At 40.9% G+C, this 25443-nt stretch overlaps 1 protein-coding gene across 1 annotated transcript in view; it reads right to left on the reverse strand.

The window, feature by feature from the left end:
- Window positions 1–25443, reverse strand: part of IMPG2 (interphotoreceptor matrix proteoglycan 2) — a gene marked incomplete at its 5' end in the record, with an annotated part of 62908 nt that overhangs the window by 5858 nt on the left and 31607 nt on the right. Inside the window, 12 exons of the mRNA XM_082221196.1 lie at window positions 337–525; window positions 919–1129; window positions 2615–2834; window positions 3382–4715; window positions 4971–5298; window positions 7810–7874; window positions 9061–9305; window positions 9640–9657; window positions 10816–10874; window positions 13793–13951; window positions 15893–15978; window positions 16466–16515. Coding sequence (XP_082077322.1) covers window positions 337–525; window positions 919–1129; window positions 2615–2834; window positions 3382–4715; window positions 4971–5298; window positions 7810–7874; window positions 9061–9305; window positions 9640–9657; window positions 10816–10874; window positions 13793–13951; window positions 15893–15978; window positions 16466–16515 — 2964 coding nt within the window. The remainder of the gene's footprint in view (window positions 1–336; window positions 526–918; window positions 1130–2614; window positions 2835–3381; window positions 4716–4970; window positions 5299–7809; window positions 7875–9060; window positions 9306–9639; window positions 9658–10815; window positions 10875–13792; window positions 13952–15892; window positions 15979–16465; window positions 16516–25443) is intronic.

The following is a 25443-nucleotide window of genomic DNA, read 5'->3' on the forward strand; positions in this document are numbered from 1 at the left end:
AATAGGCTAGCACTTTGCAGCAGTCACAATGTATGTGCCCATTCCTCTTCAGGCTCCTATGCTTCCCTCCCATGACCAGGTTGATATTGCCTATTGCTACTTCCAGCTCCCACTTATCAAGCTAAAGTTACCCACTAGGATTTTTTTGGCATTTAGTAACAAGAAGCAAACTGAAAGTCAATTCAAAAAAGAACTGAATTTAAGATTGGAAAAATGAGATACTGAGAGAAACAAAAAATCAACAGATTTGTTCATCTCTAGTATTTGTCTGTTATCTGGCTCCACTTCAATGCTAATGGAGTCTCCAAGATTAAATAACCTACAAGTTATAGTTACCCTAACGAGTCTTCAATTTCGCTCTTTGTGTACTGATCACGAAGAGTTCTAGCCAGGAAGAAAATAACAGCAGATGCTACGAGAAGGAAGCCAGCTACCGAAGCAATTGCGATACCCACGACTAATGGCTCCGAGACGTACTCTTCGCAGTGCTCTCCTCTGTACCACCAGTTCTCACCCACACGACATCTGTGATCCACCCATGTCAAAAGGGAAGTGATAAAGAAAATAGTTATTCTATTGTCAACATGAAATGGCTGGAGCTCGTATTGGATGCTAATCTTCACCCGTCTAAGATAGCAGCTGAGTGAAATGCTAAAATATTCTGCAATGGGTCAAATTGAATTATGTGAGAAGAGGCATGGAAGAAGCTAGTAGAGACATTTAAGGCACAACATTTGAGCAGGGAAAAAATCTGTATAGCTGCACCTCTTCCTGATCTTGGGAGGGTCACTCTTCAGGGAAGTATTCTAGGTTTCTTTTGTTTTGAAACCAGATTCAATGTTAAAACTGGATTATCACATAAATAGGCCTATGCCTCTGATCTTCTGCATTTGAAATGTTTCACAAATGTTCACTTACCTGCATATTGCCCCTTGCCCTGGGATTATATCACATTTGCCATCATTTTGACAGAAGTCAGGCTGTAGATCACAAATGCTATTACAAGGCAATCCTTCAATGCTTAGATAGCCAGGATAACAGACACATTCCGCCTCTCCACTCCACTGGTTCACAAGGCATTCAGAGAACTCATTGCATGCTTGGAACTTGCAAGGATCAGCTTGATCTCCTGGAGGCACCAGCAAAAAGAGAACTTTTACTGCAGTGGCACCAGCATTTGGGGAAACTATTCCTATTGAATTCAGACAGACACCTACAGTTTGTATATTTCTTCCCCTCCTGAAAACATTTTTGTTTCACCAAGCATTTTTAGAGAATTAATTTGATTCAATGGCAGTCATTTGTTTGGCATTCGCTCAATCTCCTGGGCACAGGAATCACCTACACCCACTGCCTTCATCTTCCCAGGGTTCAGATACCGTTTATCTGGACTCATCCAGTTCACTATTGTGCCCAGACAATGATCCAGATATTGCACAGCCCCTTCCAACATCAATATTATGGAGAAATAGAGATATGGAGAAACAGAGCTGTGTGTCTTGCTGGATGAGGCCAATGGCCTTCTGTTATCACAGTGGCCAACCAGATTAGCAGGACAGGATTGCAACAGCACTCTCCCCACTTGTGATTCCTAGCAGTAAAGGCACAGCTTATTCACCATGGCTAGCAGCCATGGGTAGTCATATCCTCCATGAATTTGTCTAACCCTTTTTTAAAAGCCATTTAAGTTGGTGGCCAATACTGCATCTTGCGAGAGCAAATTCCATGGTTTAACTATGTGCTTTGTGAAGAAGTGCTGTATTTTGTCTGTCTCAAATCTTCCAACATTATGTTCAACTGGCCATGAGCAGGAGTAGCTCACTGGGTGAGACAGTCACTATTTTCCCCATAGATGGCTCATTTTTGCTTACACCAACGGAGAGGAGGAGGGGGAAGATAGAGGGGAGGCTCCACAGTGCAAACACACCACTGGAAACAGCCAAGTGCTCCTACTACTAAATTTGTACCATGCTGACCTGCCACCACCTTGCCCTCTATCCCCCCAATAAACAGCAACTCATCTGCCTGGAAGCAAACATAGCAGCTCTGCCCCCCACCTAGTGAGCCACTTCCAGACACAAGAAAAACCTATCCCTATCTGCTCTCTTCACACCAAGCATAATTGTACACGGGTGGCGCTGTGGTCTAAACCACAGAGCCTAGGGCTTGCCGATCAGAAGGTCGGCGGTTCAAATCCCCGTGATGGGGTGAGCTCCCGTTGCTCAGTCCCTGCTTCTGCCCACCTAGCAGTTCAAAAGCACGTCAAAGTGCAAGTAGATACATAGGTACCACTCCAGCGGGAAGGTAAACAGCGTTTCCATGCGCTGCTCTGATTCGCCAGAAGTGGCTTAGTCATGCTGGCCACATGACCCGGAAGCTGTACACCGGCTCCCTCAGCCAATAAAGCGAGATGAGTGCCGCAACTCCAGAGTCATTCACGACTGGACTTAACGGTCAGGGGTCCCTTTATCATTACCTTCTTTGTGTGTGTGTAGCCTTCAAAATGATTCTGGGTGTTTTAGCTTGTGAAATTAACTGATTCGTCACTTCAGTGAGAATAAGGCTTTACTCCTGACTCACTGACCAAGCAGCAAATACTCCTTCCTTATCATACCTGATTCCACATCGAGGGAGTACTTGTCAATAGCCAGGTTCATGGTCTGGTAGGCAGTGTTGCAAAAGTCTTCGAGAATCATGTATACAGCATTAGTAACGTTGCGAGGCACAGGTCTTGCAAACTTCATTCGGCTGTTCACCACAATGCTACCATTTCTGAAGTTCAAAATTTCCAAATTCTGGAAGCCTGTTAGATTGGACTGTAGATAAGGAACCAGCTACAAAACAGGAGAAATAATATAACAATATTACATCTATTTTTCTGTGTTTGTGTGCCTATCCATCTATATGTCTGCACTTGTATGCACATAAACCTAGTTGTTTAATTTAGCTGGGTTTAATTCTGAGTAAACAGGCATAAGATATTTGATGTTAATTCTGTTGAACTCATTTGAACCTGAAGTTTGAATTTTCCTGTGTATGCCTTAATGTTTAGTTAGCATGCAAGCGGAATGAAGCTTGCAACTCTGCCATTAGTATGGGCAGGGATAAGTATTCTTAACAATTTCATTTGATATTTTGTTTTGCCACGTAGGTGTAGTCTAAAAGAGGAAATAATAAATCTGAATAGAAGTATCTGAATGCAAACTATCACAGCAGATCAAGGTGCATTTTAGTCACTGTAGTAAACAAAAATATAATGTGATATGACTGACTTGTAATCATTTGTGCAAAAAGTGTTTCGAACAACCCTGTGCCTCTGGGCTGCTGCTCACATGCTAAATGCGCCCTGGCAAAAAAACTCAGTTTGAGACTATATCTTACCAGCTCTAAGAATCTCTGTTCCAGGGCTTTATATTCAGGGGAATTTTTATTAAACAAGTCCTCTGAAAACATCATGTTGGTAACTCGAAGACTAAAGAATACCACTAATGCGCGTGCAGGGACAGTAACGTTGCTGAGGTTTTCATGAGTTGCCCCAGCTACACTGGCCATCTCTGTGGAATGGGCACTTGTAGAAAGCTCCACATGACTTTCAGTCATATGTCTTCCTTGGTCCTGTTCTGTAACTTCCAGATCTTTTGCAATCAAATCTTTTTCCAATTCTGCTAGGATAACTGTGGATTGAACTACAGTTGGCTGTGTGGTGGGCTTGTCAGAGAGGGAATGGACAGAATACTCTGTAAGAGTCAGAGTTGAGGAAGAGCTTACTTCACTGTCGAAACTGCTAGGAGGAGTATTAGTGATTAGGACTGTACCAAACTCTCCAGTGAAGTCACTGGGGCCAGTTGTCATGTCTTTTAAATAAGGTACCAAGGTTGAAATTTCAAAATCAGTTGATGCTATTGAACTTGTGACTTCAGCTGCAGGCTGATGGGTAGAACTTTCAGCAGAAGGAGTAACAACAGGCTTCAGAGCAATTGATCCAGAGGCCTCTTGAGCCGTTGTGTCAGGGATCTGCTGTTCTACTATAAAATTATCCAACACTGGGCTTTCCCCAGAAGGTTTTGCTGTTAAAATTATTTCTGGTTTATCTAGCGCACTCCATGGAGAGAAGCTATCAGGTGGTGTTATTGTAATGGTTATAGGTGGATAGTCTGTTGGTGACAGTTCTGTTATGCTTTGGTCTTGAATTCCAGTTATTTCAGAAACGATTTCACGATCTTCACTGGAATCTTCCAGTTGTATTATGCTGTAGGTCTCAGTCAATGTTGCCATAACACTTTCTACTGTAGGGCCTTCTATTTCAAGAGATGACAGAGATACGACTTCATCTGGGAGGTCTTTAGATGTGTAGTCCTTTAAGGAAGGCAATATATAATCTGTTTCCTTGTAGTCATATACACCCGATCCCTCTGTCTCCAATGTAGGTCTATACCAAGGCCATATGCTTGTTTGTGGTTCTTGTCCTGAACCAGAAGCATAGTCATCTACGTGGTCTTCTATATATACAGTGGGTTGCAGAGTTTCCTTTTCTACAAAAATTGTTGGTAATGGTTCTTTAGTGCTAGGCTCTATGGCTGATACAGAGGCCACTGGTGATAGAGGAGCAAGAGGAGTCACAGAATCACTTGTGGGTGGGATGTCACTTGGCACAATGTGAGGGGCAGGACTTGAAGGCAAAAGGAGCTCTTCCAACTCTTTAGAATCCTCAAGCCCTACAAATAAACATATGCAAAGTTAAGTAGTTCTTATAAATTTAGCTTATTGGATTTCATTTACTCAAATTCTCTCCCCCACCCCACCCTGGCAGTTTATTATTATATTCTTTCTCCAGTAAATGCCATCATCTCTTCAGGTTACAATGACTCTTGCTTACACAGGGAGGGGGCCCTGGAAAGGAAGTAACTCCCCAAGCTTTCTAAGATCAGACATGTAACTCTGCTGCTACCAAGCAAGACAAAATAACATACCATCTTCTAATGAAGACAAATCAGAAATGCTTTCTAAGTCCACAAGTGAGTCAATCTCTAATGCTGTTGGCGTGACAGGATGCAATTTCTGCTTTTCATCCACAAAGAGCAGATCGTCTGGGGGAATGGTGATATCAGATTTTGAGAGGAAAGTATCTTTTGGTGTTGAACTGAAGTTGCCCAGAAATCCATCTGGTCTTAACCAGATTTCATTGCCATTGAACTGCTCGATATCAAAGATGAAACCTGGCTTGGTAAAATCAAGTGGCAAGATGTTGCTTACAGTTGACTCATCCGCAGAGGGCCATTCAGATACCACAACACGATCCTAAAATTCAGATCCATAATGGTTATAAGCCATTATGATTGCCCATATTACCTTACAAATCACAGTGCATAAACCCCAAGGCTTAGTCCCACATTCCACCACATCAATAAGCTACACACCAAGACCATAAGTGACCTATGAAGTTTACCACACAATAATTTCAAAATTACTGATTAGAAGTTGTATCTAACATTAGTCTTACTCAGAGTAGACTCACTGAAATTAAAGGACACGACTAATTTATATCCATTAAAATCAATGGGTCTAGTCTATGCATGTAGCCACCATCTATAAATTTGTGTTGTCCCATCTGGAGAACCAGGTGTGGCAGGCAACTGATTAGAGGCACACTGTGTCTAATTACCATTCTGTTCATTTATATTCATCCATTTCCATGTAGCCATTAGTTGAATGCCATTGAGCATTGTTGATGCAGTACTAGAAGGAGAAAGTGCTAGATTCTCTGGCCACCAAGCTTAGAGATGGGAGCAGAATATACTTCTGATCAGGGGTGGAGAAAAGGGGGCAGTGGGGACGGGACGCCCTGGGTGTCATCACTGAGGGGGGTGACATTCGGCGTGCTGCCTGCCCGCGACTCCCAAGCCTACCATGAGCCATCAGGGGAAAGGGGGGAGCTGCGCCGCTTTGCCGGTGGCCTTCCCCCCTTCATTTTCACAGCTCAGGGGAGGCTTGGGAGTTGCGGGTAGGCAGTGTGCCATTGTCCCCTGCTCCCAGACTGCTTCCGGGGGGGGGGGGAGCCTCCCCTAAGCTGTCAAATGGGAGAGGGAAGGGAGGAAGGCTGCTGGCAAAGCAGCATAGCTCCCTCCCCCCGCCCAGGAAGCAGCCTATCATGGGCAGCTCACTCCACCCCCCCCCACGGGTGATTCACTCTGCCCCCATGGGTGTCTTGCCCCCGGGACGTTCACCGCAGCACCCCCTGGCCCCGTCCCTGGGTGCACAACATGGGTGCCACTCTGGGTGCTGGAGCAGCTAGCTCCACCTCTGCTTCTGATCTGCATGTAGTTAAATCAGTTTCCCATTTTCAACAACCTGTGCTGTCTTAGTGGCAGAGATGTCACACAGTAATCAGACAAAGCTCCAACAGCTCTTTTTTGTAAAGTGCTCTCCAGAAGCAACCACAGTGTGCAGAGAAGTTCCAGGAAGTTGCTTAACCCTTTCCCTACCCACAATTGCTCCAGCTCAAATCGCTCATTTTCCATGATTAGAAAAAGTGTATAGGTGCATGTTTACCTTCAATCATGCACCCGGAGCTCTGTGGGGTGGGAAAGCAGCTGGGGAAATTCAGAGAATAAAATAGCCACTGGGGGGAAAGGTTCAGCAGCTACACACACTCCTCTACTCAGAACCTCCCAATCATATCACTGCTCTTCATTGAAAAAGCTGTGGGGCTTCACTGTAGAAGACAGAAGATGATCTGTCTTAATGCCCGACTCCCACCCTTCTCCCAGTCTTCATTGGCTGTCATATGAGTAGCTAACATTTTAAAGGAATGTGAGCAAAACCATGAAAAGATAATACTATGTTACCTAGAGAAATGTACACAAGTAGCAAAATAAACACAAAGACTGGGAGCAATTACTTTTCAATAGAAACATTTGCAGCATTTGCATATGTCTGCCAGGAATTACACTTCATCACTTACTTAAATTCAGAGAGATGTTCCTGTGGCATCTAATATTATTCAAGAATTCTCAGAATGGTACACTACATTAAGAAATGCAATATGATGCTGGCAAGTTTGGATTTTTATGCACAAGCTATTTGAAGAATCTACAAAATATGATAGAAATACCACCCTGCAAAAACAAATTATTTTCCAAAGCTTTCTGCCAGCAAGACAGCATATTCAGTCTAATGTTGTACCTGTTTCATGGATATATCCAAAATAATTTAAATGACTAAGAAACGACTAAACCCTGTATGAAGTACTTATTGTTACATGAAGGATTTGAGAATATTTTGATTTCCCCCCCCCCCAAGAAAATATTTGAGTTTTACCTTATTGTACTTGAATTATTCAGTTAACTTCATAAGTGGCTAAAGGGCAAAGAACTGCTAGAACAAAAATGGCTTAGTGCGAATGGCTGAGCCTCTTGGCTTTCTGAAGAGAGATTGTGCCTCCTTTGACCCTCCCCAGTTATTTTGCTGCTGCACCACATTGAGCTTAGCCATAGTTTGGTCCAGCATATCAACCAAATTCCTGTTCATGCTTTAACTGTTTACAGACGAACCACGAGTTGTAATCAAGGTTCGTCCTATGGTTTATGTCATGTGGTTTTTACAGGAGAGTTAAACTATGAGCTCAGGTTTAAACTAACTGCTAGGCCAAACTACAGATTAGCTCAGCACAGGCTGCAGCAAAGTGACTGGGGAAGAGCAAAGGGGATGTGGTCTCCTCTTCAGCAGCCAGCATGCTTGTATGTTTGCACGAAGCCAAGGTTTGGCTTAGCATGATGTTTGAACCAGGCCAATACAAGAAAACGAACTTACATCATCAATGGGCCTAGCAGTAATTCGAGTCGGGTCTTCTGTTACAGAAGAGAACACTTCCTTTACTGTGAAAACAAGTAACAAGGAAGACAGTCATGTATCTTATATAGAGTTCTAAATTGCTTGTGCTCTTAAGTGCACTGATTTCATTTCCTATCTCACTGAAGAAACACGCATGCTTCTAAGCAACAATACTGCTAGTAGGAGTTCGGAGAATGGCAAATGTGCACAACTCAGCTTGCTCTCTGGGGCAAGTGCACGACTAAACTCTACTCTACTTGAAGAGTACTCCATGTACATTTTGTACTCTCTAAATTGATGATCACACAAAACAGTTACAGAATTTGATTGCCCAGTTTTACTTTTCTTGAGATTGTGGTCTCCTCTGGCAAAGCATTAGGTTATTTTCAGAACAAAGGTTCACAAAAGTTCTGAATATTTCCTAAGACTTAACGTGTAGTACTTTCTCAATAGGGTGTATTAAACACACACAGACACACACACACACACACACACACACACCCCTGCTCAGTCCAGAAATGCTAGAGTAATGCCCAAGTTGTGGCTGGAGCAAACAGAATAGATACATCCACTGACATGAAGAGACTGAGGAAAGCAGCCACAGGATGCAAATTAGCTTATTTCCCAGGATCCACTGTGGTTTCAAATTATACTAGAACACATTTGGTTCATTTGCAACCTTCACTGGAATGAGTTGCCTAAAAGCCAAACTAGAAGTGATGTTAAATGTGTATTTGCATCTAAAGTGTGTTTCTATGAGTGTGTCAACTGAGGGATCCATCAACTGAGAGGACTGATTAATTATCAGGATGTTTGCAGTTTTAAAAACCAGGAAATGGAAAGAAACATCTAATGTCATATACAGATTGGTTCTAAGGGCAGTGGCTGCAGTGAAAAGCAACACATGTTAGGCTTTCTGCAGTGCTGTAGAAGATTCTTTGATGAATAATTTTGCTTGCATCCTGAATTCATTTCCCTTGCTCAGTTTTTTATTCTGTAGCCCACTTCTCAGCCACCCATCCTCATAATCTATGGACTGCATATAATGGGAACATGGGCAAGGACTACGTGTTCAAATACATGAGGCTTGATCTAGAGAGACAAAATAGTGGCTTTGGTTTAAGAGCTTGAAGAGGAAACCCATAACAAGTCACAATCTATTAAATTCCTGGGGCAGACGTTGCACATTTTTAAAGTGGACAGAAATGACATTTCTTATTTAATACACACCATTAATGAGCTGGAGAGAGTCAGGATCCAAGTTCAAGGAGACATTCTCAAGTAAAGCATTCTTATGAAGGATTTCAGCAATATAATTTCTGAAGTCACTGACTGTGTAAACAACGGTGGGATTATCTTCCATCTCTAGAAAGGCGTTGTCTTCCACTTTGTTGGACTGGAGGTTAATCAGGTCCCAGGTGGCATTGCTGATGGCTTCCCCATCAAAAACCACAGTGTACAGAACTTCCACACCACTAAATGTTTAAGAAAGGAGCTGTTAGAGAGAAGGATGAATGGTACTACTGTTCTATTCTTTCAAAGATTCCATACCCAAGTCACAAATTATATTTCATTCTGATCTTTCTCTCCAAATCTGATAATGGCTAAATAGTTGGGAACTGAATTTTCACAGGCTAAGTGGATTTGTTCACATAAAGAACCTTGAAATGCATTGATCTCAACAGCTTTCAAACAATATCCTGCTGCTATAGTTTGGCTCCATCTTTTCACTGGAAAGGGATGCTACTGCATATAAGGCAGAAAATTAATTAGCTATCACACAAGTAAGCATTTGAAGGTTTTGTGTACCTTTCATCCTGAGAAGATCTAAAAGTGAGGGGAGAAGGGAAGACAAGAAGTTAAAATGAAGTGAGGAGGGGGAAAATATTTCATATGTAAGCAGTACCATTCAGTGCACCTCCCTAGCCCCTGATAAGCTAAAGAACACATATTTGAAAATATTTGTTCCTGGTTCATCATTATTCTATTTCCATACTGCAGCAAACTTGAATTAAAATACATCTCAGTTCATTTTTATCAGTTTATATGAAGTCAGAATTATGCCCTTGCCTGCAGTATGTTGTGTTATACAGAACTTTTTGAATTTAGACTGTGTACAGTACGCTCAGTGCAGCCCTGAAACTCTCAGCGTGGCGTTTGGATATCTCCCAAACTAACAAGCTGATTGTGGAGAAGGCACAACATCATACAAATGTGAATTATTATTACTATATTCCCCCCTTCACCAGAAGATTCCAGGCCACATCACAGCAGTGTAAAATAAAACATTAAAAACAGTTTAAAACAGTTTACAACCACAACCAGTCCTAAAAACAATGTATCAAAACAAACACTATCAAAGGCCAGAGCAATTGATCGTGAGAATGATTCGTTCTGCTGTAGACAGAATTATGTCATCCACTAACATTTTTATAATTTTTAAAAGGAGGAGAGAGAAATAAAGCAATGGACTTGCATAATTTAAGGCACATGACTTTCCTCAAAGAATTCTAGGAACTATTGGTTGTTAAGGGTGTAGTATAGCTCTGAGAGGGGTAAGCTACTGTTCCCAGAATTTTTTGAGGGAAGCCATGTGCTTCCCACATGATGTGCATGCAGCCTATCGTTGGTCCACTTAAGTGCATTTAGGTCCACATAATGCTGTGCTCAATAGTGGCCAGTGGAGGATTGTGTAAATAATTAGAATTACTGTACTGAAATCTGTACCAGTCTGAAGAAAGGCCACATTTCCCTCGTATAAAAATTATGGGTTTTTTAAAATGACATAAATGGGGCGTCACTTTTCTACACGTTGGAAAATGTAACATATGAAGACACCCTCAGTCTAACAAAGGAAACCAAACTAACTCACAACGCAAAACAAATTAGTAAGTCAGCAGCGGCAGTATAAATGTGAAGTTTTGTACCAGAAACTTTAGCAACATTAATAGAAGAAAAATGTTTTTATATTACATGATATCATACCTGAACTCAGTTACATGGATATTCTTGTATCCAGGCAGCCCTTCATATGCATTTTGAATCTATTTGAAAGACAAGACAGAGTTTATAGATCCTTTCCACTGCCCAAACCCTTTGTTGTTCCATCTAAATATTCACTTATTGCTCATTGTAGTGCAGGTTCTGGAGGCTAAGTCTCTAGGAATAGTTGCATGAAAGATATCATTTTCCCTTTTGCAGTGTGTCCTCCTTTATGTGAGGGCTGGAGTATACATCTGCCCCTTTTTTTCTTTTCTTTTTAAAGCAGCAAATGACTATAACCTCTGCAATAAAGGATAATGTATAAACTGTGTGAAGGGATACCAAGCTATCAGTTGGTCTTCAATACGCTAAAATACTGGGATGTATTCAATGTAGTGCAACCAAAACAATTCCCCCTTCTCCTCCCCCCATGAGCCCCCCAAATGTGTTCCAATGACTCCCCAACTCTCCAGAGCAGATTTAGAGGGGGTACAGGATGTGCATGGGGGTGCACTGGGGGAGGAGAGGGGGAAATTCCCTTGCACTAATCCTTGTGCTAGTGCAAAAATGCCATTTAATACTACCCAATGCTATTTCTTCCCTATGTACATAGTGTTGTAAGTTTGCAGAGGGCAGCTAGGCTGATTCCCTTCTAATTGCTGAATCCAACAAGAATTCAATTGTTGGAGTAGCCAGGCAAGTTTCTTGGTAATAGGCTAAGTATGGGTCGTCAAAGTAACAAAGGAAGTGTCTCTGTGCCAGAGGAAAAATGGGTGGGGCCTGCTCTGTCAAGTGTCAGTTGGAAAGACAAAAGGCAAAGCTGAGGTGTGTGAGCTAGAAGCAGGAAGCAGGCTGGGCAGCTGAGAGGCAGAGCCAATACTTGATTCCTGCTGAGATCCAAGGTCATGGCCATGGGAGAAGTAAAACCTTCTTGGGGTGTTAATGCTGTGAGCCCCTCCATTGTAGGTTTGGGTTGTATATATGTGCAAATAAACAATATCTCATAAGACACCACAGTCTCCGCTGCCCCTCATTCTGAGGAAACCGAACCCTGGAAATCCTGCACCACTAGATTTGAGAGGTGTGCAACAATATAGTACAGTTTAGAAAAAAAGGCAGGTTTACTTAAATAGAATGTAGGTTATGCACAGCTATGAATCCTAAAAGCAAAGTCTGCTAAAGTTTAGAAACGAAAAGCAAAGGAAGTGTAGAAATGCATCCCACGCCTCGAAGAACAAGGAAAAGGCTGCTTCATGTGCATTCACAATAAAGCAGAAAGGCAATTTGATCCTTCATCTCAACAGAATAATTCCTTTCCATTTTTAAAAAATCTTCTTTTGAAACACACTTTGCCCAGAATCAAAACCATCCAAGTGCTGCAAAATAGGAAGGGTGTCTTTGTCCAAGCACAGAAAGAACTAGGCAAAGGATGAAAGGGCCATTCAGATGCCAAGTGGCCTTTGTCCGATCAGACATTTCTTTCGTTTATAGTATGGCACCGTTACTTGGCCACGTATGTAGGAAAATCAAGACATCTCTCCTAATCTGGCCATGTATAACAGTTGCAGTGGTTCTCTTTGGCTGTGGGATAGAATTTATCTATTCCCCATATGATACAGTATCTGTCAGAAGATGAGTCCCAATATATCGAATTCAAAAGGGTTTGCCAAGGCATGATCCAGGTGAGTTGGGGGGTACTGTAATTGTTACTGTTATTTCACAGATCTCACAATAACAGCTGGGCCAAGGTTGTTAGAGAGGCAGTGGTGATCAAAAGCACTATTGGCAATTTAAGGCAGGTCCAAGCTAAAGAGACATTTGGAAGGTGGCCAGTCGTGCATGAGAGCGCCTTAAAATGATCCTGTCACCCAGACCAACATGCTTTTATAAGGAGGGAAAGATCAAAACCGATCATTCATGTCGCTTATAATATAAACAGATGTTAGGTTATGAGAAAGGGCAACAATTGTGAGGTTTGGTTACAGTAATAATATGAGGTCACAAAGAACACACCTGCATCTGTGAGCTCAGATCCTGTGAGAGCAGGGGAAGTCAGGAAGGTTTCCAGATTCCAGAGGGTTTGTTTTCCTCCAGTGCCAGCCTCTCTCAGCAAGGATGCCAGATGCAGAGAAAAACAAGTCTCAGCTCACAGAACTTCCTTCACCAGAAGGTAGAAGGGAGGGATGAGAGACCTTTCTGTGGTTGGTGTGTGGATGGGTATGACAGAGAAAGAGTGGGGCAAAGCTCAGGGGTAGAGCGTCTCCTTTGTAGGCACAAGGTCTCAGGTTAAATCCCCAGCATCTCCAGGAAGAGACAATTGCCTGAAATCCTGGAGAGCTACTGCCAGTGTAGACAGTACAGATCAAGATGCACCAATGGTCTCACTCAATATAAGGCAGCTTTCTATGTTACTAAAGGTTTCAGTACTGAAGAGCTGGAAGGATTAGTCTGCTCCTGATGCATGCCACATTCCTAAGTCCCCTTTCCACTCTATTTCCTCATGAATACAAAAATTCGTAAACATGTACATACATACATATTTACATATATCAGTGTATGCATTTCTAAATGTATTTCATTGTAATATATTATACATTTTAGTACTTTTCTGAGTTTAAAATTAAACTGCAAAAATTTTGAGAAGTGTAGTCTGTAGTGTATTTATATTTCAATCCATATATTGGACTATGTACACACTAAGCCCGTGGTTCCCAACGTGGGGCACGCGCCCCACAGGGGGGCAATTTGATTTTTCAGGAGGGCAATTTGAGAATGAGTTATTTACAGTTAATGGCCTTTTAGGCTTCCTCCATGTGAATAGGAGTTTAATTTCTGAATAATAAAAATTAGGTGGGGCATGGCCAAAAAAAGGTTGGGGACCACTGTACTAAACCATTAAAGCACATTCAAAGCACATTTCCCTTCTCAAAGAATTCTGGGCATATACAGCATATCAAAAAAGTACAAGTAACGCAATTACTTCAGAAATAAACTGCAGTGAGAGTTGCTGGGATTCTTCAGTAAAGGGGTCGCTCAGCTCATTTGTGTATTTCTCCTCAGGAAGAAGAATGCTGAACTCAACCATCTGTTCATGAGCTGGGGTCACCAGTTTCTCATCTCTCTTTATCTCATTATTGATCTGATGAAAAAGAAATTAATTTTACTTAGCGAATTGTGGTTAGAAACCATCCTTTCACCACTACAGGTTAAACACCAACTTAAATTAGTATGAAGGGGGCTATTCCTTCTTTATACATGCAAAGGGTTCCTCATGCGATTACTGGGCAGCAAGGCTGAATTGCTGGCTCCGCCTTCAAGGCTGGGTGGCTTCCACCAGCTCCAGCCCCAACTTTCCATGTTAGGCTTTTCACCTGCACATAGATCTCTACGCTAGTAGGCTTCACAAAGAGCTGAACCCCTGGGAAACCAGGATTCAGCTTCCTGGGGAAGCATACTTACATAGACGGTCCTTCAACAGAGGTCCCCACCTATTTCAGTGATGTTAGTGGAGAGAAAGTCATGTGATTTTGGGAGTGGAGCCAGCAGGGCAGTAATTAAGTGAGGACCCTTTCACATAAGTAGGCACTATTGTGCCACTTGTTTCTGGTGCAATGCTTTTCAAATTTCTATCTCTTAGGCATGGGAATGTGGTTGAAGATAAGACTCCACGGCACCTCGACTATAAACAAAACAATTGTTTCTTAAAAAGAGTCAAAGGTGCTATGGAAGTGTCATAGTCTCCTATAATGTACTTACTCATTTATTTCATTCAGCTGTCATTGCTAGTCAAACACTTCTTATATGTTTTTGAAACAATGCAAAACTCTGCAAAACCTGCTTACCAGAATAGAAAGTGAGGCAAGGAAGATATTGGGGAGTGGTGATGTCAGGACATATTGGGGAGTAGGAATCAGGAGAGATGGGGCTAAATCAAGGGAGGGAGGTGGGGTTAGGGGAGAAGAAAGAAAAGTATTTGTATCTCTTATTTGTCTTGTAGGCGTAAGGACCAACCAATGTGGATGACTTTTGTCTCCCTTCTAGACTTTTAAGCCTATGAAATGCTATCAAACCCTGAATAGAAATAGAATTCTTTCTAAATAAAGTGCTGGATTTTCAAAAGTGTCAACCTTCAAGGATTTGGAAATAAAAACATATGTTACACATCATCTTGGTTACACTTCTGTCATCATCATTGTGATCCCACCTCCCCCCCCCCAACAGAAACTCAAGGTTATAAGCTAAAATAGAAACAGCTTAGAAACATATAAAAAGCAACCACTCCCATACACACACACACACACACACACACACACACACACACACACAATGATCACATAAGATAATTACAATAAAATCACCACAGCACCAACTCTTGCCTTAAAAGCAGTCAGTTTCCCAAAGCCTGTTGGAACAAGGAACACAACAAGGAGCCAGTCTCACTCCTCTAGGTAGGGAGGAAGTTCCAAATTATGGGAGCTGCCACCAAGAAGGCCCTCTCCGAGGTCCTACCAAGTGTGCCTGTGAGGGTGGTGGGATAGAGAGAAGAACCTCCCCGAAGGTCTCAGAGCCCAGGCAGGTTTGTATGAGGCAATACAGTCTTTCAGATAGCCTTGACCTAAGCCATAAAGGGCTCCATAGGTCATAACCAGCACTTTGAATTGTGCTTGGAAACAGACTGATAGCCATTGGAGCAGTTGTAACAGGGGAGTCATATGCTCACTATAATTTCTAGAGCAGGCTTCCTCAACCTCGGCCCTCCAGATGTTTTGAGACTACAATTCCCATCATCCCTTACCAACAGTCCTGCTAGCTAGGAATCATGGGAGTTGTAGGCCAAAAAATACCTGGGGGCCCGAGGTTGAGAAAGCCTGTTCTAGAGAGTGCCTTAAACATGAAAGACATTTTTACTAAGAAGCATTTTTATTGGTTGGAGTTATTTACTTATTTGTTTTGTTATTTCAGTTTGTGTGCTGTTCTTCCACATAAACTGCTTGACAAATCTAGAAAGGAAAAGTGAATGAAAAGTGAATACAATTTCTTATCCCCAGAACCAGTCTAACAAGGAGCTCATTACACATACTTCTGTGTCTTCAATTTTGTCAGTGGTACTCTCTGAAGGACTCTCAATTGAGACCACATCAGGTGGTGGAACATTGGCAGCTGCATCTAAGGTGGAAAACATGCAATATATACCCTTAGTCAATTAATTCATTGGTAGACAGTATAAACAAAGTTGGGGAAAAAAGAAATCTGCCAACCTGGGGGAAAAAATGTCTTGAAATGATCGCAAAATTTAAAAATGGTGGTCACTGTGATTCAGTAAAGCTACATCAGACATTTTGTGTTATTTTTATGGTTTGCTTCATGGCAATGTGGCAGGAATAACACTGACTTGAACCTGAGCCACAACACAAATACTGACTTGCCCTACTGCAGCTTAATCATAGCTTTCTGGACACACACAAATATGCCCCTTCTAATTTCTGATATGGCTAGAGCAGCTCAGTGTCAACATGTACCCACAAGACACCAAAGAAAGGAAAGTGATGAGACCCTGCAATCCTGTGAATAAGGATGTCCATCACTAATTGAAAGCCTCAAGTCTTCTTACTCATTTACTGCAAAATTAACATATGAATAAAGGAGAACAGACCTCTCAATGTGGTAGCATCCCCAGTCGGAGAAGGTGTTGGCAGCCCAAAACTGAGAACCAAAGACAACAAAAGGATTAAGTGTAAAAATTGGATTAAGTTTTCTTTCAAAAACAATCTTGCCCTTAACATGTGTAAGCCTCAGGGACCTTTTAACAAGCTGAGGAGAACTGCTGAATAAAATCCTCACAAAACTTTGCTGGTTCAGGTTGTGTGTGGGGGTATATGTGCATCATTGGTAGGTTGTATTCAGTGGACCCCATAAAACACGAGAGATGCGTGCAGATACAATATGAGGAGTGCGGAGTTTGACAATCTCCCACAATGTTTCTGGTACTTTTCCAGCCCCAAAACTTAGTGTGAAAGAGGCAGTGGTCTCTAACTATCCTAGTGTAATAATATCTCACCAGCCACCATTCCATGGTGAGGTGTACTCTGCAACTTGTTCTTGACATAATAATAATAATGATAATGATAATAATAATAATAATAATAATAATGCATTAGTGGTGGATTTATTCTGCTTGAATTGATTATGTGATGCTTCCCCAATGCTACCCACATTATTACTGCCCAGAGAGGCTATCGTACAACATAAACAAGTCAAAAATTAACCAGAACATCTATGTTATGAAAAGTTATGGGATTTCAGAAGGGAGTTACAGGATATGAACTGACTGGAAGGAAATGAAGCAATGTGATTGTCCCAAAACTTTTGTAGGTGCAAACTTTATTGACAGCAAGACCGCGCATGACCACTCTGGCAGCATGTGAATAGGGAATAACAACCAGACGTTTGGAGGGGCCCATAGTTCTTTGAATTAATCATAAGAAAGAATTCACTAGCAACAGAAACCCAGTTAAGATTCTCACATTGGGACTATAAATCCCACCTCTTTGTAAGATGGGGTACGGTCCTTTTCCCACGCTGAACACCACACGTACAGAATAACATGATGCATTTTGTCCATATGCTTGATAGAGATGGTTGCCACAATATTTCCCTCTAGCAATAGGAATTGACCATATTGTCTCCTGACATCTTTAAGTCTACGTTACAGTTCTGTATATATATTGTCATGGCCAATCCCACTTAGTGCAAATGATAGTTAGATTTGCCAACATGTAAGCCAACTCCGGGAATAAATTTATGGAATGTCATGTATAGTCATCATGGAATTTTGGACTTGGAGAAAACTGTTTGAATTTAGGAATCCAGTACTAAAACGAATCCCCATAAATGTTTATCTGGCACCTTCTTCCAGCAAATACATTGCACAACTCCAAGAACAGAGGAAGCTGTGTCGTATTATTTGTCCATCTAGTCCAATACTCTCTGACTGCCAGTGACTCTCTAACATCTCAGGCAAATGTCATTCCTGCTGCCTGATCATCTTTTAACTGGAGATTTCAGGAACTGAACATGAGATTTTATACAACATATTCTTTACCATTGAACTGTGATCCCTCCCTCTTTAAGGCAACTTTTCTGTTGCTGAATTCCTAATAGAAATAGGACCTATTTCCATATTATTAGATTAAATCTAAACAGCCATAATTTAAGCACATTTATTTCATGAGTTTTTAAAATAGCATATGAATATAATAGCTGTTGGGCCATTTCTTAATGGCAACCCCGTAATTCTTTTTTCTTTGTCAGCAATAAATTAAGCAAATATTCAATCAATTCCTAGAAGGAGAATTAAGAAATATGGCAAACTAATCCAGTCTTGTTTGTGGTTTATCCAGGTTGGAAGCTAAAGAACAGCTTTGCGGCAAGATGCACAAATTTAGGACATGTTGATACATGAGACAGTATGATACAGCTTATGGGAACACCAAGATAGGTTAAGTGAGATGTGCTTTCTCCAAATAAAGGAACACCTTTCACATTTTACTGTGGGGAGAGATGAGTGGTTTTTTACTTCATACATTATAAAGGAATGCAGAGGGGAAATGCAAGGGATCAGTACTTCCTCTGTCTCTCCTAAAACCAACCAAGGCACTCCTGATTGAGCTGTGATTTTGAATGGTGTTGTTCTTGTCTAAATCAAACACTATCTTCATCTCTGCACCACTCTATATGTGGTTCAAGCAGGACCAGAACAGGCTAAAAGACAAGAAGACACAGCTATTACAAAGTTCACAGGCTGTCATATTGCTGCTGTTTATACATTAGCTTTGATTATTATATCATTGCAAAACCTAATCATTTATTCTAGCGACCTATTTTCTATTTAAAGAATAGTTTTGATCAAATCACAGCTTTCTCTCTATTAGCAATTTCACTATTAGTTATATAGATGAATGTTGGATAGGAAAAGATTATGACAGCAATTGAAGACTCATTAATAGTTTGGAAAAGCTTTTTCTAGAAGAAATGGTAAAATACCCTCTAAATACAGGAGCTTTAATTTCCCATATAATCATGCCTACACCTACTAAATAACAAAGTATAATTTCCAGTGTGACAGAGTAGGGCCAGCCATTAGGCAGAAAGAGATAGACCAGTTCAGAGTTTGGAGAACCACTAAAAGGCAGCAAATTGTCACTTGTTATATTTTTACTACCATGGAAGCCATTTGGATTTTCAAATCTAGATAGAAATTTTGAACTAATTTCACCATGCCTCTGACCCAAGAGGATTCTTCATATTTTTAGACATCTTTTTCTTTCTTCCACATGATTATAGCCTTGTGGTTAAAAAAATAAATGCACACCACCACTTTCTCAGAGAGAAAAACCATAATTCACCACTAGCTACTTCTCATCTTTAAATGATAGTATTAGAAGCTATGTATGGTTCTTGAAAGAATGATAATAGCTATATTACTAGGAACTTTTTCGATGCAGCAGTCAAGCTGGAAGAGCTTGATAGTAGCCTTAGTTAGGATGTCATTGCATAAACAGTAACCCTTTTTGAGGGAGGAAATAGTTACGTTTGCACAAAATGAACCACCACAGTGTGCATTCTCTCCTGCCATTTGTTTCCTGCTTTCCTGAAGTTTCAAATTTATGGAGGTTTTAGAGTATCCCCAGCTTGCTAAGACCCCTAGATGCACGAGCTGGATCCATGATGCAGAGAGGGAAGACCAAAAATGGTGAATACTGGGCAGAGAGGGGAGAAGGGAAACAGCAACCCTGCCAAGGAAGTAGGTTCGCCCAGTCAGCCATCTTTTGTTGGCAGAGGGAGTGAGACTCTCTCACTAGGAGGCCTAAAATTATTCTCCTGGTCCTGAGTGAGGCCTCCTCATGAGCAGTGGCCTGCTTGTGATTGAAGTAATAAAGACAGGGAATTGACAGGACAGACACATATAAAATAAAAAGGAAGGGGAAATCATAGAAGGAACACCCTCCATGCCGCCTCATGGCCAGAGAGGGAACCAGGAATCTCAGAGAAGAAATTGAGTGATGATAACTTCCCTGCTACTGAAGCAAATGGGGCCTGAGCCTTGTTCTACACTTCCTTTTCTCACAATATGTAAAAGACAAATGATATAAAATGAAATCCAGGAGGTAACTTATGCTAAGGGCATTATCTGAACTCTTGATAAAAAGGTCTTTTAATATTGATGAAATATTTTAAATATTCCTATCCCACCTTTCCAAATAAAATTTCCAAGGTGGCTTTCAATATATTTTAAAACAAAAATTTATTACAACTGCAGCTGTAGAAGGAACAACACCATTTTTCCCCAATAGCAATGGATCCCACATAAACCATTTAACAACCACCAAATCACTGAAAGCCACTGAAATCATAGGAAAACACTTTTTTTAACCTGCTGCCCCCCACCCCACATCATTAAAGGTGTTACTATGCAAACTGATTGGTACAACTAAGGTACCAGCACTGAGAAGACCTGATTAGCCATCCCATCTCTCCACAGAAAATAATAAAGAAAAACAAATGTTTACAGTCAAATAGTCTTGTTTGTTTTAATTCACAATGAAGGAGAAGAGAGCTGTAGGGTTTTAAAAAATCAACAACAAAATAACAACTAGAAGTGTTTATGTAACTTTTAGTATTATGCAATGTAATGTTATATTTAAAGTAAAAAAAATGTTAAGGGGGAAATCACATGGAATGTAAGAGGTAACAAATTTATCCCTAAATGCATCCTGAAGCCAGTGACGTAATTTCTGGACAGAACCTGGTCTATTTACCGTAATTGCCTAATTTTTCTCTTTAGAGTTCAATTATATTACAAAATTAAACAGTGGTGCTTTATTGGTTCAGAGGGGACATAACACACCACAAACTTTTATAACTCTTGCAGAATGGGAATTCTTTTGAAAGCTCAGATCAAGGTATAGGGTCCCCAGATACTGAAAATGAAATATCTACTACCTGTTTAAATTAAAATATGGATAAACATATATTTTCTTTTTCCTTTGTTCTACCCTTGCTGCAGAACACAGAACTGGTGAGGTGGATTTCACCTTCAGTTATGTTTGTCCAACCCAACAACTTCAGTGAGAAAAATTTGGTCCATGGAGTTCCTATCATAACTTACTTATAGATAAAATGATAAATAACAATACTATAATATCTATTGCCTACCTGCATAAATGAAGCTCTGGATCAGCTTGGCTGAGTATTAAGCAAAATATTAAAAATGTATTAAATGTATAAGCAGATTTTTTGTAAACAATAGAGACCTAAGTACAGAGAACAGAGAACTTCAGTCACCTAGGCGTATGCAACACGGTTAAGGTTTGGAGCTCAGGCAACCTCACCAATAGACAAATTCCATAGTAAGTGTAGCCATGCTTCTGCTGAAAACCTGAGGGAATCTGCATGTTAATTTTTACAGAGATTTCCAGTTATGAGGTAAAAATATTCTCTGCAAAAAGGAAACAAGCAAACTGTCCTGCAATGTCATTGTACCCCGTTTACTTTACCAAGGGTGAAACAACTCAGGTAAATGCATAGTTTGGACTATTAGCATGCTTAATATTTCTATTTTACATACCACCTTGAGGGGAACTAATTGGGACTGGGACCTTCATGAGGGCAGAGTGGTCTTCTAACACTTCAACCCCATAGCAAAATCCTGACAAATATCCTGCCTCCAATAGCTGCTATTTATGTTGGCAGCTTCCCTCACAACACAAAAAGCAGCTTTTGGGGAGGGATTTTCATTAGGATCAGATCATGAAGGTATAGGTTTTTGTTTTGTTTCTAAAATCCCCTTCATCATGACTCCACCTTGATTTTTCTCCTGCTGCTATTTAAAGTAGAGAAATTTAGCATGGAAGTTATACTCTGCTCTACAATTATTTTCAGAGTAGATAATTGTTTTATTTTTATGATATGCCAGTCAGGTCAGCAAGGGCTGTTTCCCACACTGGCCCCAATTCATCCAAAACTAGGCTGCAATCCTAAGAACACATGTGCTTGGGAGTAAGTTCCATTGAACTCAGTGGGACTTACTTCTGTGTAAGACGTGCACAAGATTGCTCTGTCAGTCTAAAATTTTGCTTGCCACTGATTGTCAACCGTTGAGATTCCTGCATTGGAGGGAGTTGGACTGGTTTGGTCCTCAGGGTCCCATCCAACTCTACAATTCTGTGATTCTAAAAGGGGAATGTACTGTACCATGAAAAAACGCAAGTATTTAAGCTAGAAGCATATTTTGGATCTGTACTGAAGTCTCCTGGGGTAAACACTGTAAGATTAAACACATGTGATAGAGCTTCAAGGTTCTAACTTTAGGTGGATCAGAGCCACAGTGTAATATTTTTGGGAAGCCACAGAAAGGCTTCACACCTTTGTTTTCTAGAAAGGCATTTCTAGGCTGTTTCTGGATTCTCATGGAGAAAACAGCTGTCAAAAGCATAGGAGAAGAGCCAGGGCTCAGTGGCAGCTGCTCTTCATGTAGAAGGTTCCAGATTCAATCCCTGGCACTGCCAGATAGGCTTGGAAAAAGCCCTGCCTGAAGTCCTGGACAGTCGTTGCCACTCAGTGTAAAGCAGATTCCTATATTCCTTAGCTCCCAGACTGCTGGAAAATCTAAATTCAGTTGGTTCAGTGCTGCAGGGTTACTAATTGCTCCGGATTACTGGCATTGTCGGGGTTACTGACAATGTGTGATGCACATTGTCAGACAGAAGACATGGGATCATTATTGAATCCCACCCTATCAGCAGAACGCCTGTGCAAGGACTGCCACTTGTGCAACAGGGCTTTTCCCACTCTCCTTCCCCTGTACCCCCAAAATTGGCAGGGCGGGGTGGGAGACCCCTCAGAACAGTGAGGAGGTTAGCTGAGGGGAATTGTTTCATTGGGCAACCTGCAATGCTTGTGCAGACGAAGCATTCATCATAGCCCGATGTTTAATTTTACCTTTAGCCTTTGTATCTCCTATTATCAAAAAGTGGTAAGATACTCTGAATTTGCAATGTAAGGTGCATTCCAGGTTGCCATATTTCCAAAAAACTGGCTTGCCATACATCTGGATTTCCCAAGACATTTTTTTGGCGATCGGACACTGCTTCTGACTACAGTATTCTGAGTATGTCCAGGAAATTCCAGACATATGGCAACCCTTAAAGTACCTGATATCCTTTGTAATTAAATGAATGGGAAATAACTCATTTTTGCATTGGGCTTATCAACTATTAAACATTACCTTTCAAAAATCTGAGATATAAATAAAAGAGCCCCCAGCCCCTCTTTTAAGATTAGACAATACTTCTCTTAAGTTTACATTCAATTATAATAAGGGATATCCAGTGTTAGTTAGCATTTAGGTCTGAGTATGACTAACTCTGGATTCCACACACTTAGCCATTTATATTCCATGTTTAATCCAATGAATTTACAAGGTGGATTGCAGATAAAGAAAACAATTATAAATCAATGAAAGAACATACAAAGTTCCAAGTAAAACAACTAGAACCAATAACATGAGCAGCATCAACAAAACACCAAATAAAACAACAGCAGAAGCAGTATATTCATTAAAATCTGACGTGAATAAAGCCGTTTTAGGCTTGCCAAAACCTCAAAAGAGTGGGCACTAGTCAGGCCATGCTACAGCTATCTGGTAACGTATCTTGCATGCTGTTTTCGCCGTGTGTTGCATGTGGGGCTGCCCTTGAATACAGTTTAGAAATTAGAGGTAGCAGTTAGCACACAACTGCTAAATTAATAACCAAGGCCAGATATATAGAGCACATCTAGCCAGTCTTGGAACAGCTGTTCTAGCGCCTAATCGTTTCCCAGGCCTAAGTTAAGGTGCTAGTTTTTATCTTTAAAAGGACTATACAATATTAACTGCCCTTCTCCCACATGATTCTGCCAAATAATGGATTTCTTCTGCAGAGACATTTCTTCAGTTTTCCCCACCTACTGTGGTAAGAAGGTTGGTGCAAGGTGCTCTCCTCATTTACCCAAGCTTTTATGCTGTGGAGTCTTGTATTGTTTCAATATTATTCTTGCCTTCTGTTTTTTTACCTCTACTGCTATTGGTTTTTTATGCCGGTTTATATTGTTTTTATGTATTTATTGTAATGTTTTGTTTTTGTTAGCTGCCCTGAAAAACTGACATAGAAATAGTACAAAAATAATCATGAGCGTAGAAGCTAGCCATTTTATTATCTGCTTAAATTCTATAATATAATCATAAGGCCAAAATTTGAAAAGCTATGTGTTGGAGCATAAAGTCAAAAATACCTCAGCATATACACATTAAACACACATCATCAACAACAATAATAGATGGAAATCCTCAATTGCTGTTTCAAGATCGCCAAGAAAATTGGAGACTGCAAACAGTAAGTTAAGGAACTATTTGCCATTTGCGAGTAAGCCACTAGTACTCAAGGTTACTTCAAAGGGAAACAGCCATAGCTCAATGGTAGAGCAAATTCTTAGAATGCGGAAAATTGTTGGTTCAACCCCTGACGTATACATGTGGGGCTGAGAAAGATGCCTGTCTGAAACCCCAATGAGTTGGTTGGGATGTAGACAATACAGTGGTACCTCAGGTTACATACGCTTCAGGTTACAGACTCCGCTAACCCAGAAATAGTACCTCAGGTTAAGAACTTTGCTTCAGGATGGGAACAGAAATTGTGCAGCGGCGGCGCATCAGCAGCAGGAGGCCCCATTAGCTAAAGTGGTGCTTCAGGTTAAGAACAGTTTCAGGTGAAGAACAGACCTCCAGAACAAATTAAGTTCTTAACCTGAGGTACCACTGTACTGAACTAGGTTTGGACCACTGGTCTGAGTCAGTATAAGGCAACTTCCTATGTTTTGCAAATCAGGAAAGAATGAATGTTTGTTGATGTTTGTTTGGCTTGTGTGGTGTGAGAACCAGGACCCTGAATTGTCCAAGGGAAGGCCCAATTTTAACCTTCGCCTCCCAAAGTTTCATAGTATTTGTTCTGAAACGAATGTACTCTCTTAGCATTTATTAACCATACATGACGCTCTAAAATCCCACACCTGATTTTTCTAATTATAATTGCAGAGGGTGGGGTTGTATTTAATAGAATTCTTCCATTCTGGCCACAATCACAATTTTGCGACATTTAGAGGGCTAACAACCCACGCTTTGCAAATGCTGCATAGATCTGTGTTTTAAATGCTGCTGGCGCCTGTTTTGGTTAAATAGTGAGTCAAGATCTATATGCCTTTCTGAATTCAGGCAGTCAGCTGTTTTTTGTTTTGTAGTTCCTTACATAGGTAGGATTTTGGGGTTAATTGGCATTCCCCAATTATTTCCCAATGACATCTACAATCTCCTATAGTGCAAATCCATTTCAGAACAAAGAAGTCATAATCAGCTGCCCATGTTGTTATTTATTTAAGCATCTTCAATGTGCATGGTGTTTCATACAGTATAAAAGGGCAGGTCCCTGCCCCAAGGAGCTTATAACAAGAAATGTCAGAGCAGTCTTGCTGGATTAGACCAAAGTTCCATCTAGTTGGTGATCACAGTGATCACAGTGGCTAACCAAATGCCTGCAG

The sequence above is a fragment of the Podarcis vaucheri genome, assembly GCF_965113315.1.
Source record: "Podarcis vaucheri genome assembly, chromosome: 4".
NCBI classification, from domain to species: Eukaryota; Metazoa; Chordata; class Lepidosauria; order Squamata; family Lacertidae; genus Podarcis; species Podarcis vaucheri.